This window comes from Scyliorhinus torazame, chromosome 3 (assembly GCF_047496885.1).
Source record: "Scyliorhinus torazame isolate Kashiwa2021f chromosome 3, sScyTor2.1, whole genome shotgun sequence".
NCBI lineage: Eukaryota > Metazoa > Chordata > Chondrichthyes > Carcharhiniformes > Scyliorhinidae > Scyliorhinus > Scyliorhinus torazame.
Window position 1 is genome coordinate 310,791,083 of NC_092709.1, and position 15,068 is coordinate 310,806,150.

Here is a 15,068-nt window from a genome sequence, read left to right on the forward strand (position 1 = left end):
TTAATTTTTTTTAAGATACAAACAGATGATGGATCCTCCTCTTGGAATTTTTCTTTCTCATTGGAATGTATCTATTCTGCACATTCTGAAATATCCCCTGAAAATATCCCCTGAAATGTCTGCCACTGCATCTCTATTGACCTATCTCTTATCTCAAATTGCCAGTTCTCTTTCGCTAGTTCTGCTTTCATGCCCCTGTAATTGCCCTTATTAAGGGATCCACAAATAGAACTTCACCAGTCTGATGGAGGAAGTAAAAAAGGACCTGCAAAGATGGAACACACTCCCACTCTCCCTCGCGGGGAGAGTCCAGACGATCAAAATGAACGTACTGCCCAGGTACCTCTTCCTACTTAGATCCATTCCGATCTACATCCCCAAGGCCTTCTGATTAGACAAACTAATCATGGCATTCGTATGAGGGGGGGGGGGGTGAAGAATGCATAATCCCAATTAAGGTCCTCCAAAAAACAAAATCCGGGGGAGGCTAGCCCTCCCAAACCTAGAACTCTACCACTGGGCGGCGACGGCCGAGCGAATAAGGGGATGGATCAAGGAGCCAGAAGCCGAGTGGGTGTGCGCGGAAGAGGCCTCCTGCATGGCGACCTCCTTCCGGGCCCTCGCCACGTCAGCCCTCCCATCCCCACCCAAAAAACACTCCAGCAACCCTCCAGTCCTGGAACCAACTACGGCAGCAATTTGGCCTGACCAAACTGTCGGACAAAGCTCCCATCTGCAACAACCGTAGGTTCACACCAGCACTGACTGACGCCACCTTCAAAAGGTGGGGACAGGACAGAGAGACACTGACAGTCAGGGACCTAAACACGGACGGCAGGATCGCAACACTGGACAAACTGACGGAGAAATTCCAGCTAGCCAGGGAGAATGAGCTAAGGTAGCTACAACTCAAAAACGTCCTACGAAAGGAGACAAGGACGTACCCACAACCGCCACGACAGACATTACTGGAAGAGTTACTGGACGCAAGCATACTAGACAAAGGAAACTGTAGCGACATGGATGACCGACTGGTAGAAAGGGCCGACACCGTACTGGACGCAACAAGAAAGAAATGGGAGGAGGACCTGGGGATTGAAATAGGATGGGCACTCTGGAACGAAGCACTGCATAGGGTCAACTCCACCTCCACGTGCGCAAGGCTCAGCCTGACGCAGCTAAAAGTGGTACATAGAGCGCCCACTTAACAAGAACCCATATGAGTAGGTTCTTCTCGGAGGTAGAGGATAGATGTGAACGATGCCAAGGAAGCCTGGCCAACCACGCCCAGATGTTCTGGTCTTGCCCCAGATCTGCGGGGTACTGGACAGCCTTCTTCGAGGCAATGTCCAAAGTGGTGGGGATGAGGGTGGAGCCATGCCCGGGGTTTCAGACCAGCCAGATCTATTCCTGGGGAGGAGGGCGGACGCCCTTGCCTTTACCTCCCTGATTGCCCGGCGTAGAATCCTGTTCAGCTGGCGGTCAGCAGCACCACCCAAAGCTGCAGACTGGCTGTCCGACCTCTCAGAATCTCTCCAAATGGAGAAAATCAAATTCGGCATCCGAGGGTCAGATGTCGGCTTCCACAGAACGTGGGAGCCATTCACCCAATTGTTCCGGGACCTGTTTGTGGCCAACAAACAAGCAGAAGAATAGCGAGGTAGCCAAGAGTCAGGGGAAAATAGCCAAAGCATGAGAGGGAGAGATAGGCCGGGAGAGTGGGGGGGGGTGGGGGGGGGAACGGACCAGATAAACCTAAGAGGAAAGAAAGGTGAACCACAGGAGGGGGGGGGGGGGGGCAGAAGCGGGAGGGGGGGGAGAGGGAAGAGACAGGGAACAAGAGAGGAGAACCAGGGAGGTGGGGGAAGGCAGGGAAATGATAGCCGGAAGGAGGGCACGGGAAACGATAACAAACTTGGCATCTACAGGAACAGAGAACAAGGAGAATACAAGCGAAAGACGGGAGGAACAGCTGAAGCGGAGGTGAGCGCGAGCCGACAACGGCAGCGAGATCCGTCCTGGAGAAGCAAGTGACAACACCAACACCAAACCCATTCAAGTATTGCCCTCTGTAACTGTTTCTCTGGCACCCAAATGTATATCTACCTCCCCAGTCTCCAACCCCCCCGACCCCTACAAACTATTGCCTACTTATTTGTTGTAAATAATTTTGACAGTTGTACAGAGTTGCTGCAGTTGAGCTGATGCATAATACCCTACCAGTTATTTTATTTTATATTATTACTTTTTTTTTTGTATATTTGTGTGTGCCCTTCTCTTCTATATATATATATATATATAATATATATATATCTTATTCTGTGTACATAATGGTAAATATACTTTGCTCAAAAACCTAGTAAAAAAACATTTATAAAAAAAGTAATTGCCCTTATTTAAGTCTAAAATACTAGTCTTAGACTCACTCTTCTCTCCCTCAAACACCAAGTAAAATTCTCACTGTTGCCTAGGGGCATCTTCACTATGAGTTCATTAGTTAATCCTATCACAATGCCAGATCTAGTTTATCCCACTCTCTGGTTGGCTGGAGAATGTGATCTAAGAAATTAGCCTGAAAATATTCTACATATTCGTCATCTACGCCATCTCTGTCCATCTGATTTTTCCCAGCCTATTTGTAGATCAAAATCACCCATGAGTAGAATACTGAATTTGCATGATCAGCCATGATCAGATTGAATGGTGGTGCAGGTCGAAGGGCCAAATGGCCTACCCCTGCACCTATTTTCTATGATAATTGCCATACCTTTCTGACAAGCTCCCACTGTTACTTCTTTGATATTCCATCCCAGAGAGACTCTTACGAGATCAGGTCAGTCCTGCGAACCTGTTACAGTCCGGGTTAGAGGCCCGGGAAGGGTTGGAGTCCCGTAGGAGCTTAGAGTTCTCCTCAAATTCTGGGTTGGAGTCCCGTAAGAGGTCAGAGTCCTCTTCGAATTCTAAAGATGCTTGGCTGTTGATGATCCTTCTGGTTGCTTAATACCTTCGCGATAAAAGGTTGCCCTTAAAACAAGTGATTGTCTCAACCAGTGTCTCGACTGGTTCGACACTCCGGAGGTTGACTATTGGCTACAGCGGAGAACGGATAACTCCGTCTAAATTATAGTACTTCTCACCAGGTGCAGATGACGCCTTAAACTCCACAATAAACAGGGTTTCACCGTTGCGTACCCTGTCGGAACACTCGAACAATTTCTTAAATCTGTTAGTTCTGTCTTTAAATCTCTGAGTCTGTCTGTCTGTTGTTCTGTCTTTGATTCCCTGAGTCTGTCAGTCTGTTTAAATCAGTCCTCTCTCTCTCTCTCTCTTTTCATGTTTCATTTACAGACTTTGACCTTCTAAAAGTCACTTTCGAACAATTGCCTAAGCCTCCTAATTGGGTAACGGGGCAGGATAAACCCGTTTAAATTCTTGATTGAATAGGCAATTTAGGATCGCTACCAAAATTAAGTAGGTAACCACAAGGATCATCCGAGGATAGGAGACAATGGGTAATACTCTGGATAGCACCTCTGATAGTGGAAGTGCGCTTCAGACTCTTTGTGAACAGTATCCGGAACATTCTCAGCAGCTGCGGCAGTTATCGGGAGAATTGCATAAGAATTTGGGAACGGGGAAATGGCCCCTGGGAGGATCAAAAGATTTGCTTACGGTTATAGAGGCACAGCAGATTATTTGGCAACATAACCGCAGCTCCACGGCTAAGAAATTGATTGAGTTATGGCGGGAGTACTGCCAAAAATTAAAAGATACATCTTTATTGGCTAGTTGGCAGGCTAACGCTTTAAAATTGGGTATTGAATTAACAGAAGGGGGAATTGTTAAGACTGCGGAGGTTTTGAAAAAGGAATGTGCCCACCATAGAAAAAGACCCAAGTCTGTAAAACCCCCCATTTCTAAATCAGGACCGTACGGTCAAATGGCCGGCCTTGCCTTGACCGAGGGAGACGATGAGGATGACCCTGAAAATTGGCAATATAGGGGACGACCGACCGTTACACCGCCACTACGACCGCCTCCACCTTACATTCCCAGGGTTCTGATTGTAGTTTAAACTGTTCTAAAACAAATGATGTTTCAGACAAAAAACTCTTTATTCCTCTGATGTGACCATGTTAGAAATTACATTAAAGATGTGTACATTCAAGCCCTTTATCCACCGCTCCCAACGCCACTATCACCACCTCCACTGTCGCAAGGAGGTCCGGCGACTCGCACTCGTTCTAAAGCCCATGCTAATCAATTCCCACAGATGAATCAAGAGTTAGTCCCGGTAAAAGAGGGGGTACCAGAGGTGGATTTCCCCGATTACCCAGACGATTATCAGCCGCAGTGTCAGTTCCCCGTCCGGCAAGTTCCCAATATAGCATACAACCCTGCCAACCCCCGGGGCCCAACAAACAGGCATTCCAAAATAATTGTTATAATTAATAAATTAATCAAATTTGATACTACTGATTCAGTATTAATGAATTATACAATATGTTAATAATACAGTCAAAAAGTTGATTGATCAGTAACATTTCAATAATAGTATTTCAGCTCAAATTCATCGATTGGGGGTACAGTTAGTTTGAATCATTCTAATAGTTGGTCCCCTGCGTTTAGCAAATAGTTTTTTTATGCACTTAGCACATTGGTATGTTATGTAAATGATGAATACAGCTACACAGGAGAATAAGATTATTCTTATTGTGGACATTCCAGTGTGTCCAAGCCACCCACAAATTTTATCCCAGAGAGAGATAAATTGGGGTGGATCAAGTTTTTTGATTTCTTTTTGGATATGTAATGCCAAATCTTTAACTTCTTTAGAGTTATTGGGAATGAAAGTGCAACATTCTTCACTTTGACATCTTCTGGATTGTACACAAAAGCTTGATGAAAGGGTTAATTTTCTTGCAGAGACAAAAAGAGGCGTATAGCTTGGAATGATGCCATTCGCATCTCTAAACTTTTTAAAATATATATATATATATTTGTTACTCAAATGGACTGGGAGTAAAAGTTGGATTGCTGCCAGATTCCCGTTATCGTCTTTGAACGATCTGTTCTTTTTAATCCGAGTTGGTTTTTTTTAAAAACCAGCTTCCACATTGTTTGAAGTTTTAATTCCCAGGCTAATTCTAAACATTTATTTTAAAATATCAAACACAATAACTTATTAAACATATATAACTAAACCAAAAAAAAAAAGATATTTCATCCTACCATGTAGTTACTGTTAGGGAACCTGTACACCACTCCTACAAGTGACTTCTTGCCTTTGTCAGTCTTCATCTCTACCCAAACTGTTTCTATATCCTGGCTTCCAGAACTTAGGTCATTCCTCTCTATTGTGCTAATGTCCACTTTTCCATAATTCCTTGTCTCCCTACAAGTCACATACCCTTCAGTATTCAGGTCCCAATCTATGCCATCCAAGCACTATTTGTTGATGTACCATTGTCAATGTACTCTGTCGATTATTCTTTTGTCTACTATGTATGTACTTTGTCTGTTCCCTTGACCGCAGAAAAATACTTTTCACTGTACTTCAGTACATGTGACAATAACTATCAATCAATCCCGAAGCCATGCCTCTCAAGCGGCTATTAGATCACAATTATTAATCTCGATTTGCACTCAGTTCATCTGTTTTGTTTTGAACAATATAAATAGTACTATATATAATTAATAATATGGTATAAAACTTCATCAAACATTGTCTAAACTTTGTTGTAAATAACATTGATAAATTTGTTATATTCGCAAATATTTGCCACTATTGTGAAGTATCATGAGGTCAAATACTTTATATTGCTCAGAAGCCAGCAGTTTCACTGCCTCAAAGTTTTCTTTTCTAAATGATGATACTCAGAATCAGCCTGTGTTACATTTGATAAATGCAGAAATTTGCGGAATGATGTATCACATCAAATTTCTTTTTCTGGGCATATCATTGCTTCTAATTCCATGCTGACTGATCTTAATGACGTCATGCTTTTAGAAAGTATATCAATAGCATCCTGTAAAATGTTCAAACCTGTCAGTTTAGACTCTCAGGTTTCCAAACTCTCTGTCTCCAACTTCTTTGGTAAGTTTGCAAGCTAGTCACAGTACTCTAGTACTTAGATTTAGCTCTCCGTCTATCAGTCGCTTGCCTTTTTTCTCACTCATTTCCTTGAGGATACTACTACGGTATCATCTGTTTTAGGTACTCTGTAGCCATTCACTTGCATGGCAAGTACATATCAAAATCAAAAGATGCACCCTGGTGAAAGGTCATCAACCTGAAATGATGCCGGTTTCTCTCTCCACGTGCTGCCTAATCTGCTGAATATTTCCAGCATTCTCTATTTATTTGGGCATCTTTATTCAATTTGTGTGCACCTGATCTTGGAATGCTTTACGTTGAGATCAGGTATACCAAATTAAAAACTGACCTGTTTCTCAGCACTGACATCCTCAACTCAATAAATACAAAGGCAAAATGGATGAATCTTTCACCAGTCTGTAATATGCAACTGGGGCGTATTGAAGACAGCAAAGACTACAGAACCCAGCAATATCCCAACTGTGGCAGTGAAGGCTTGTGCTTCAGAAATGGCCACACTTCTAGCCAACAGATACAGCACTGGCATTTACGCAACAATGCAGAAAATTGCTCAGGTATGTTCAATTCAATCTAGCTAATTACCACCCAATCAGTTTATTTCTAATCTTCAGCAAAGTGATAGAAGAAGTTGTCAACAGTGCTATCAAGCAGCACTTGCTCACGAATCACCTGCTCACTGATGCTCAGTTTGAATTCTGCCAGGGCCACTCAGCTCCAATCCTCATTACAACTTTAGTCCAAACATAGATCTGAATGCTAGAGGTGGGTGGGGTCCCCTGAATTCTGTGGTACATATTAATGATTTGGATGTAAATGTTGGGGGAATTATCAAGATGTCTGCAGACAACCCAAAAAATGGCTGTGCAGTTGAGAGAATTATTGTAGACTGCAACAACAAATCAATGGACTGGTGAGATGGGGAGAAAAGTGGCAAATGGAATTCAACCCAGAGAAGTAAGAGATGATGAATGTGGGGAGGTCAAACAAGGCAAAGAGTTACACAATAAATGGGAGGATTCTGAGAGGTGGAGAGGAAGTCAGGGACCTTGAAGTGAATGTTCACAGATCCCTGAAGTTAACAGGACAATAAGGTGCTTAAGAAGGCGTATGGAATCCTTAACTTTTTTACCCGAGACTTAGAGTACAAGAACAGGGTGGTTATTCTGGAACTATATAAAACACTAGTTAGGCCACAACTTGAGTACCGTGTGCAGTTCGGGTCACCTCATTACAGAAAGGATGTAATTGCACGAGAGACGGCACAGGAAAGATTTAAGAGGATGTTGCCAGGACTGGAATATTGCAGCTGTGAGGAAAGATTGGATAGGCTGGGGTTAACAACCCACAGTGTAGTAAGGAAGCGAGATCCCGGATTTTTGCACAGTGGCAGTATTGCAATGCCGATATAGTTCCAAGTCAGGATGATCTGAGACTTGGTTGGGGGGGGGGGGGGGGGGGGAAAGAGAGAGTGGAGGGGGGTGACATGTTTGATCAAGGTGTGATCCAACTGCAGCTCTGTGCAAATTGAGCATTGTTTCCTATTACCTTACTTTATTTGTTGGCTGTGTAGTTCAGTCGTGGATTCCACATTGGTTGGATATGCGAGTGTCATTCTAGATACTCATCATGCTGGATTTTAAAACAGTCATTATCCATATGATTTCCACCATTTCAAAGAAAATTACGATATTTGTGAATCTCAAATCATAAACAATGCCAGGGTGAGCTCTTCTGCATGAGATGGGAGACCCGCTCCACCCACCTTTGTACTAATCCTGTAGCCACAATCTGTTCAGTGCTGTGACAAGAAAAATTAATAAGAAAATAAATTACTTGAGAATTCTGCCAGTTGTTAACTGCTCTTTTCCCCAATAGTAAAGGTCGATCCCAAAAGACATCACAGGAGCTTTTTCTAACTCTTCTTCCCTTTTCCTGTTCTTGTCACGTTCATTGGATAATTCAGGTCTTGCTGATGTAGATGCCTGTATGTCTGTTCTGTCTGAGCTTCCAGGCAGGCTGTTGGAAGAACATATATTAAAAAAAAATCAATAGAAGATAATGTGCTGCACAATCACTGTTCTAGTTTCATTAACCTTTGCACTAACATCCACATTAATGCAGACCCACTTTGACTAACACTGTCATTATACACATTACAACTTGCCACTGAATTTGATGAAGTTTCCAGCAGGCAACTTACTCCAAGGATTATAGATGATTCTGGAGGTCACCCAAGGGAAAATAAAAGTGGACACAGCTTGGGAAAGCAACAACCAGAAAGGAATACTGGCAACATTTTCCTGGCCACCTTTCTCTTTTCATCACTTCTCCAGAATTTTACCTCAACAGCAACTAACATTTAAAACACTTGAAAGATTACACAAATTATTTTTAGGAGAAAAAAATCCAAATGTACATTTGAATATTACATTTTGAGAACTGCGAACTTATACCAAACTATAAGCCATTTGAAATTTTAATCAGCTTGTCATGCCTTCAGAATATCTCAAAATCTCACCGTAACCAAATTACTCCAAAGTTTAGGTAAATATGTGCAGCAAATTGTGCACAACAAGATTCTACAAACAGCAAACAAAATAAATGGCCACTTAATCCGTCTTTTTTTAAGAAAGCATATTAAACAGAATGTTTGTCAAGGAACCAGGAGAAGTCTCTGCTCTTTGAACTGCATCAAGAGATCTTCACACCCATCTGAGCAGACAGATGGGACCTCGGTTTAGTGCTGTGCCCACTAAAGTGGCACCTCCAACGATGTCACACTTCCTCAGCACTACAGTGCTCAAATTCTGCAATGGGGCTTGAACCCAGAACTTGTCATTCAGAGCTGAGAAAGCTACCAGCCGAACTAAGCTGACACTTAGTAAATAGAAAAGGAAATTGAAAATGCTAAACCAAATGAGCTACACAAGTGTTCCTTTGATCCTCTGAAGGCTAATAGTACAAAGTAATTCATAAACTTTTAGGTGCAATTAGACACTATAGGTCAACGGTTATGGATAGATCACACATTTTCATATTTATTTCTGTAGTCTGCTCGATATTACAACTGTATAACTTGTAATTTTATTTTTAGTTATATATCCAGACTTGTCTAAATGAGACATAATTGAAATAGCAGCATAGGAGATCTGTGCCAATGCTAGGTCTTCAACTGGAAGTAGCTACTCTCTTTCATTTCCTTCCGTCCAGTGTACTCTTTTCTATTCTTCCTTTTCATATACTTCTCCAATTCCCTTTCAAATTAGGTTATTATTTCTGGCTGAAAAGACACTGGTGGTAAAATATTCAATTTCCAATAACCCTCAGTTGAAAGAACGCTTTTAATTTCCCCCTTCATTTTTCTGATGATGTTCCTAAATATATGCTTACCATTTCATTAACCGATAGATCCAGTGGCTTGGAACTCTCCGAGAGCAGTAGCTGTTGGAAATGCAGTGGCGAACCCATTTACACGCATAAACGGGGCTTCCAAAACACCTCTGACAGCAATCAGGAGCAGCTCCAAGTGAATTCACGTCAATGCTCAATTATTTACCCTCGCAAAACATTTCCTAATCTCGAAATAAAAATTTTATACCACTGTAACCTTTCCTATTCCAGTGGGAAAAAAAGCTCCAATTTTCTAAAATACTTTCTTCATAACTACAGGCTCTAATTCTGGTGGCATTTCCAATTGATCTGGTTTCTACAATTACCCCCACCCCCCCACCATATTCCTTCCTATAACGTGCTTAAAAGACCACATAACATTCCAGCTGCACCCTGACAAAAATTAGAAAATTAATATTGTTTTCTATTTTTAGTATTCATTGTTCTTATTTTTAAATCCCAGAATATATTTACCTTCCTCGCTTAAGCATAATTTAAATCTTTGCTGTGTGCTTAAATTGTTCTAGAAATGCAGCACAATTATGACCAGCAGGGGGCGGCACGGTGGCTCGCACTGCTGCCTCATGCCGCCGAGGGTCCGGGTTCGATCCCAACCCCGGGTCACTGCCCGTGTAGAGTTTACACATTCTCCCCGTGTCTGCATGGGTCCCATCCCCACAACCCAAATGATGTGCAGAGTAGGTGGATTGGCCACGCTAAATTGCCACTTAATGGAAAAAAAGTTTTAAAAGGTTATGACCAACAGGAAGGTTACCATCAGAACAGATTTTTATAGCAAATTCTTATTCTCCCATCTACAGAAGGCTGTGTCTCTAACTGGAATACAATTCCATAGTTGCCATTCTTCATGCGTGTCTCTGACCAAGGAGAGTTAGTAGGCTATTCAACCACAGGGGCAATCACACCCAAGCTCAATCATGTGCTCACTTCATGTCCAAACATATATTTTTCAGCAAGGGTCACTGAAAAACAATTGGAAGTGTGAACCCTTTCTGTTTTTCTCTTCCTCTCTAGGACAAGTGGTATAAGACAAATTGTAACAGCCCTTTCACCATCACGGCTAAGATCAGCTAACTGAGGACAAACTCAAAAATGTCTCATTTCTCTATTCTTCTATTCCAAACCTAAAAACTAGTGATAGCACACTCGTGAAAGCACGACTTTTCATCTAGAATTTTATTAGTACGGTTATTATTATATTATCAGCTTTGCCATGCGATTTTACTTCACGCACGAGAGTCTCACACTGTTTGCTGCTGCCAGAAGAAACCTGGTGGGAGGAGACAACTGGCTGGGGAGGCCCGAGTAAATTCTAAAACTTCATCTCCCCCTGAACTGCTTGTGAACTAGGAGGAGAGGAGCGATCCCCCACAACCCTCTCCTCCCCCAGCAAGTCGTCCATCAGTTTTCCCAACCACTGCATCTACCAATGACTTCAATCTTTGGGGAAACATCAGTACAGCTATCCCCTCAAATCAGGCAATACAAAGGAGAATCCCCTGCCAGCTTTCGATTTTACCACTGTGAATGAATTCCCAGCCATCCTGATACTTAACTGGAGGTTAGAACAGTCCCCAGAGGGCAGCACGGTGGCACAGTGGTTAGCACTGCAGTCTCACGCCGCCGAGGTCTGAAGCCACCTGGGTAGCCACCACTTCCCGACTTCAAAATGGAGATCCGCTAAGAATGCAGGGAAATTCAGTCAAACGCAGGAAAAACAAGCAGGTGCAAAGTTTCCGGTGTATCAGAACTTGCAGGAACCCAGACAGCACTGAAACTAACAACCATCTACATATTAATGAGCGATCCCCAGGAACAACTGGAAACAGTTACGGTAAACAAGGCCAAGCCAGATTCCTCGGCGCCAGCAGGAGCCAAGACAAAGGAAGGCCAACGGACACTTAGGAACCGCCCAGCAATCAGGGAACAGCTCTAGTATTGGAGAAATCGATCCAAGTGATCAGAACGTAGTCCAATCACTTGGAACCAGGTACGGGGTCCGCCCAAAAGGGCGCGAAGCCCCTGCAGACTATAAAATAGAGTCCCCAAGTTCAATTTGTCCTTCTTGGCAGAGTCACTCAGCAGCTCGAAACAACTCTTGACAGTGACCTGCCTAGCCACTACATCAACCAAGTAAGTTTCCAGTCAACGCACGCTACGAGATAGGCGCTCCTAGCTACCAGTCTATATCAGCTTTGAAGCCTGCAGACTCAGAATCAAACGAAAGGCCGTTTTTTCCCCTGACCTGTTGGGCCAGTTCCAAAGCTAAGTATAGGCCTTTTAGTGTTAGAGATAGTCTAGTAAGTAGAGTTTTATACATGAGTAGTAATTGACTGTGTATAATAAATGTGTTTTGATTTGAAACGTAGTAACTGGTGTATTGAGTTATTGATCAGCACTTGAACTTGAACCTCGTGGTGGTATCATAAAGATACCTGGCGAATCTAGAGCAAAGGTTATAGAAACAGAGCAAATTAAGTAAAGACACAACAAGCAACATTTAAGAGCCAACCAAAAGTTAGCAACAGGTCCCAGGTTCGATCCCGGCTCTGGTTCACTGTCTATGTGGAGTTTCCACATTCTCCCCGTTTTTGCGCGGGTTTCACCCCCACAACCCAAATATATGCAGGGTAGGTGGATTGGCCACGCTAAATTGCCCCTTTGGAAAAAATTAATTGGATACTCTTAAAAAAAAGAACAACCCCCAGTGCATTGGCAGCCAAAGACCATGGTCAGAATTTTATGTTGTTTGGGTGGCCGCACGCCCAACCCAGAAGTGCGTAAAATCATGCGAGAAAATGCTGGGCGCATGTACCGACGCCATTGCTCCCTTGCGCGATATTTTGGTCGGCAGGCGAGGTACAAGTTAGCATGGCCAATCCATGTAGCACGCCTGCTGACAATCAAGAAGACCATTTAAATTAATTAAACAGCATTGAAGACAATTTTACATCTCCTTTTATGAGTTGCCTGGTGCCCTTTATGTTTTGGGGAGGATGAAAGTCTGGATTGAAATAAAATTAACAAGTGTGTTTGGAGACAGAGATCTGTGTATGATTGTGCTACTTCGGCACATGTGGCAGTTTTCCCACTAATTTTTAAGGTTCAGCAGCTGTCCCCCTGAGGGAGCACATGGTAAGCGTTAGCCCACACGCTCCCTTTTCTTAGTGCCCACCCTTTTCCTGCCCTCCTCGCCAGCGCTCAGCCTTTCACAGAGCGTCTTTCATGCTGGATGTCCATTAATCGGCTACCCAGCGTCATATCGCATCAACAACGTAAAATTCAGGCCCATTTCCACAGCACCCCAGTTGAGGCCTAATATCAATCCCTGCCCACCAGTAGTAAATCCGGACAGTTGTCTGGGAGGTTTTCTTTAAATGAGGCCTGGCTGTAAAGGTCAACTTCAGGTTCCAAACATTGCCGAGTTCACCACCTATTACCGGGCTCGGGTGCCCTGTCTTCCTCCCTCACCACACTTAGAACAAAAAAAGATCAACGATATGTGCCAATCTAAATAACTAAATATAAAACTTGGTAAGATTGAGCAAATATTACAGACTGCACAACTGAAACTAGTAGATATTGCCTGCCCTCTTGTGTAGATTTCTATTTATTACAAGAAAGAATACACCACTGGTAATTGAACTTGCGCTTCACATGTTTCTCTGCACCCATTATGATGTATCTGTCATCTAGCTGCAGTCATTATGACCATAAATACTATCAGTGTCATTGCCACCTAGCTAATGAAGCTATACGGCTTGATTAGATTCCCTCAAAGATAGCTATTCGTACAAAACTTACTTCAATCGTTTGTCCAAGAAAAGATTATTTGCCACTCTCCACTAATCTGGTGAAACTATGAAGAAACTGTCTAGTTGCTCTTCCTCATCCATCTGGTATGAGGTCAAGTCTTACCAGCAAGGCCATCATGAGTAGTCAGTTTTAGACATTCCCAGATAGATTACTCAACTGGTTGGGGTACATTTCCTTCATCTGTTCCTGCCAAGTGACCTGAAACCCTTCAACTAATTCATAAAGGCCAAATTGTTTCTACTGGATCGATTCAAAGAACTCAGTCACTGAAACCACAGTACAATTACTTGATCAAGATCTATTTCAGCAGTGCTTTCTTCAGTGTGCCACTACATCATGAATTTCAAAAGCTCCGCAGCTTCATTAACAAAGATTCAATTTGCATCGCCTTTGTCTTGTTCGCTGCTGTGACATGCTACAATCAGTAGCCTCACTGCTGAAGAATCTAGGTCTCTAAGACCTTATATACATGAGGTTATATTCTTCTGTTAACTCCCGATCTTCTTCAATTCTACCCCTAGGTAATTTCTAGTCAACAGGAAATGCACATTTTACCTTTTGTTTATAGGAATTCCTTCGAATTATTCTGGAGATGGCATTTTCCAAGAAGAAGGGGACCTGACAATCGTTCTCAGCTACTACAAAATATATTTTGTTCACAATTAAATGCATCTTAAAACTGGGCGGCACGGTAGCACTGTGGTTAGCACTGTTGCTTCACAGCTCCAGGGTCCCAGGTTCGATTCCCGGCTTGGGTCACTGTCTGTGTGGAGTCTGCATGTTCTACCCGTGTCTGCATGGGTGGGTTTCCTCCGGGTGCTCCGGTTTCCCCTCTCAGTCTAAAGATGTGCAGGTTAGATGGATTGGCCATGCTAAATTGCTCCTTAGTGTCCAAAGGTGGGGTTACTGGGTTACGGGTTAGGGTGGAGGTGTGGGCTCAAGTAGGGTGTTCTTTCCAAGGACTGGTGCAGACTTGATGGGCTGAATGGTCTCCTTCTGCACTGTAAATTCTATGATTCTACGATAATCGGCCATGGTTGCAATTATATACCTGCTTTAAACAAAAATGCAAAAAGCAGATGTTGGAAATCAAAAGCAGAACATGCTTGGAAAAGCCAGCGGATCAGTCAGCACTATTCTGAAACTAACTTATGAGTCTTCTTGCTGATCCAAGTGCATTTTCATTGAATTTTACATTATACATGGAGGTTCTTCGGCTACTGCTACTTTGCAGGCTTCTATCCCCGTTCTTTATCCACGTCCTTGTAAAATTATTCTTACAAGATGTTACTAATTTTGCATCCACCACTGTTTCGGGGTGGGGCGCCGTGGGTGGAAATTTACCAGTTTCACTGAGGCGGAACCGGGAGGAAAATAAGACATCAAGGCGTCAGGTCAGCGTACCACACTGAAATTTTCGCAGGTGGGATGAAATTGGCAACAGTTATTCGTCCAGTAGTGGCCCATTGCCAATCTACACATTCAAGGGCCCGGTCATGGGTAGATTGGGGACATTGCAGGAATCACGGACGGGCCAAGAACAATTGGTTACTGGTTTTAAAATGTAATTTAAAACAATATTCTTGATAGATTTAAAAATGGTAACTTGGTGAAGTTTCATTAATACAACTGAAAACAGGTTTGACACAAAAATTAAATGGTGTAAATTCACCAGTGAATAACCCAATTTTAAATGACTGAAAATGACTTTTAAAAAACATGC

The 15,068-nt window shown here is 42.9% G+C and overlaps 1 protein-coding gene across 1 annotated transcript in view; it reads right to left on the reverse strand.

Annotated features, from left to right (window-relative positions):
* The window catches only part of uvssa (UV-stimulated scaffold protein A), a 178,176-nt gene that overhangs the window by 73,788 nt on the left and 89,320 nt on the right, over positions 1-15,068 (reverse strand). The window contains exon 10 of the mRNA XM_072497539.1: positions 7,952-8,134. Coding sequence (XP_072353640.1) covers positions 7,952-8,134 — 183 coding nt within the window. The remainder of the gene's footprint in view (positions 1-7,951; positions 8,135-15,068) is intronic.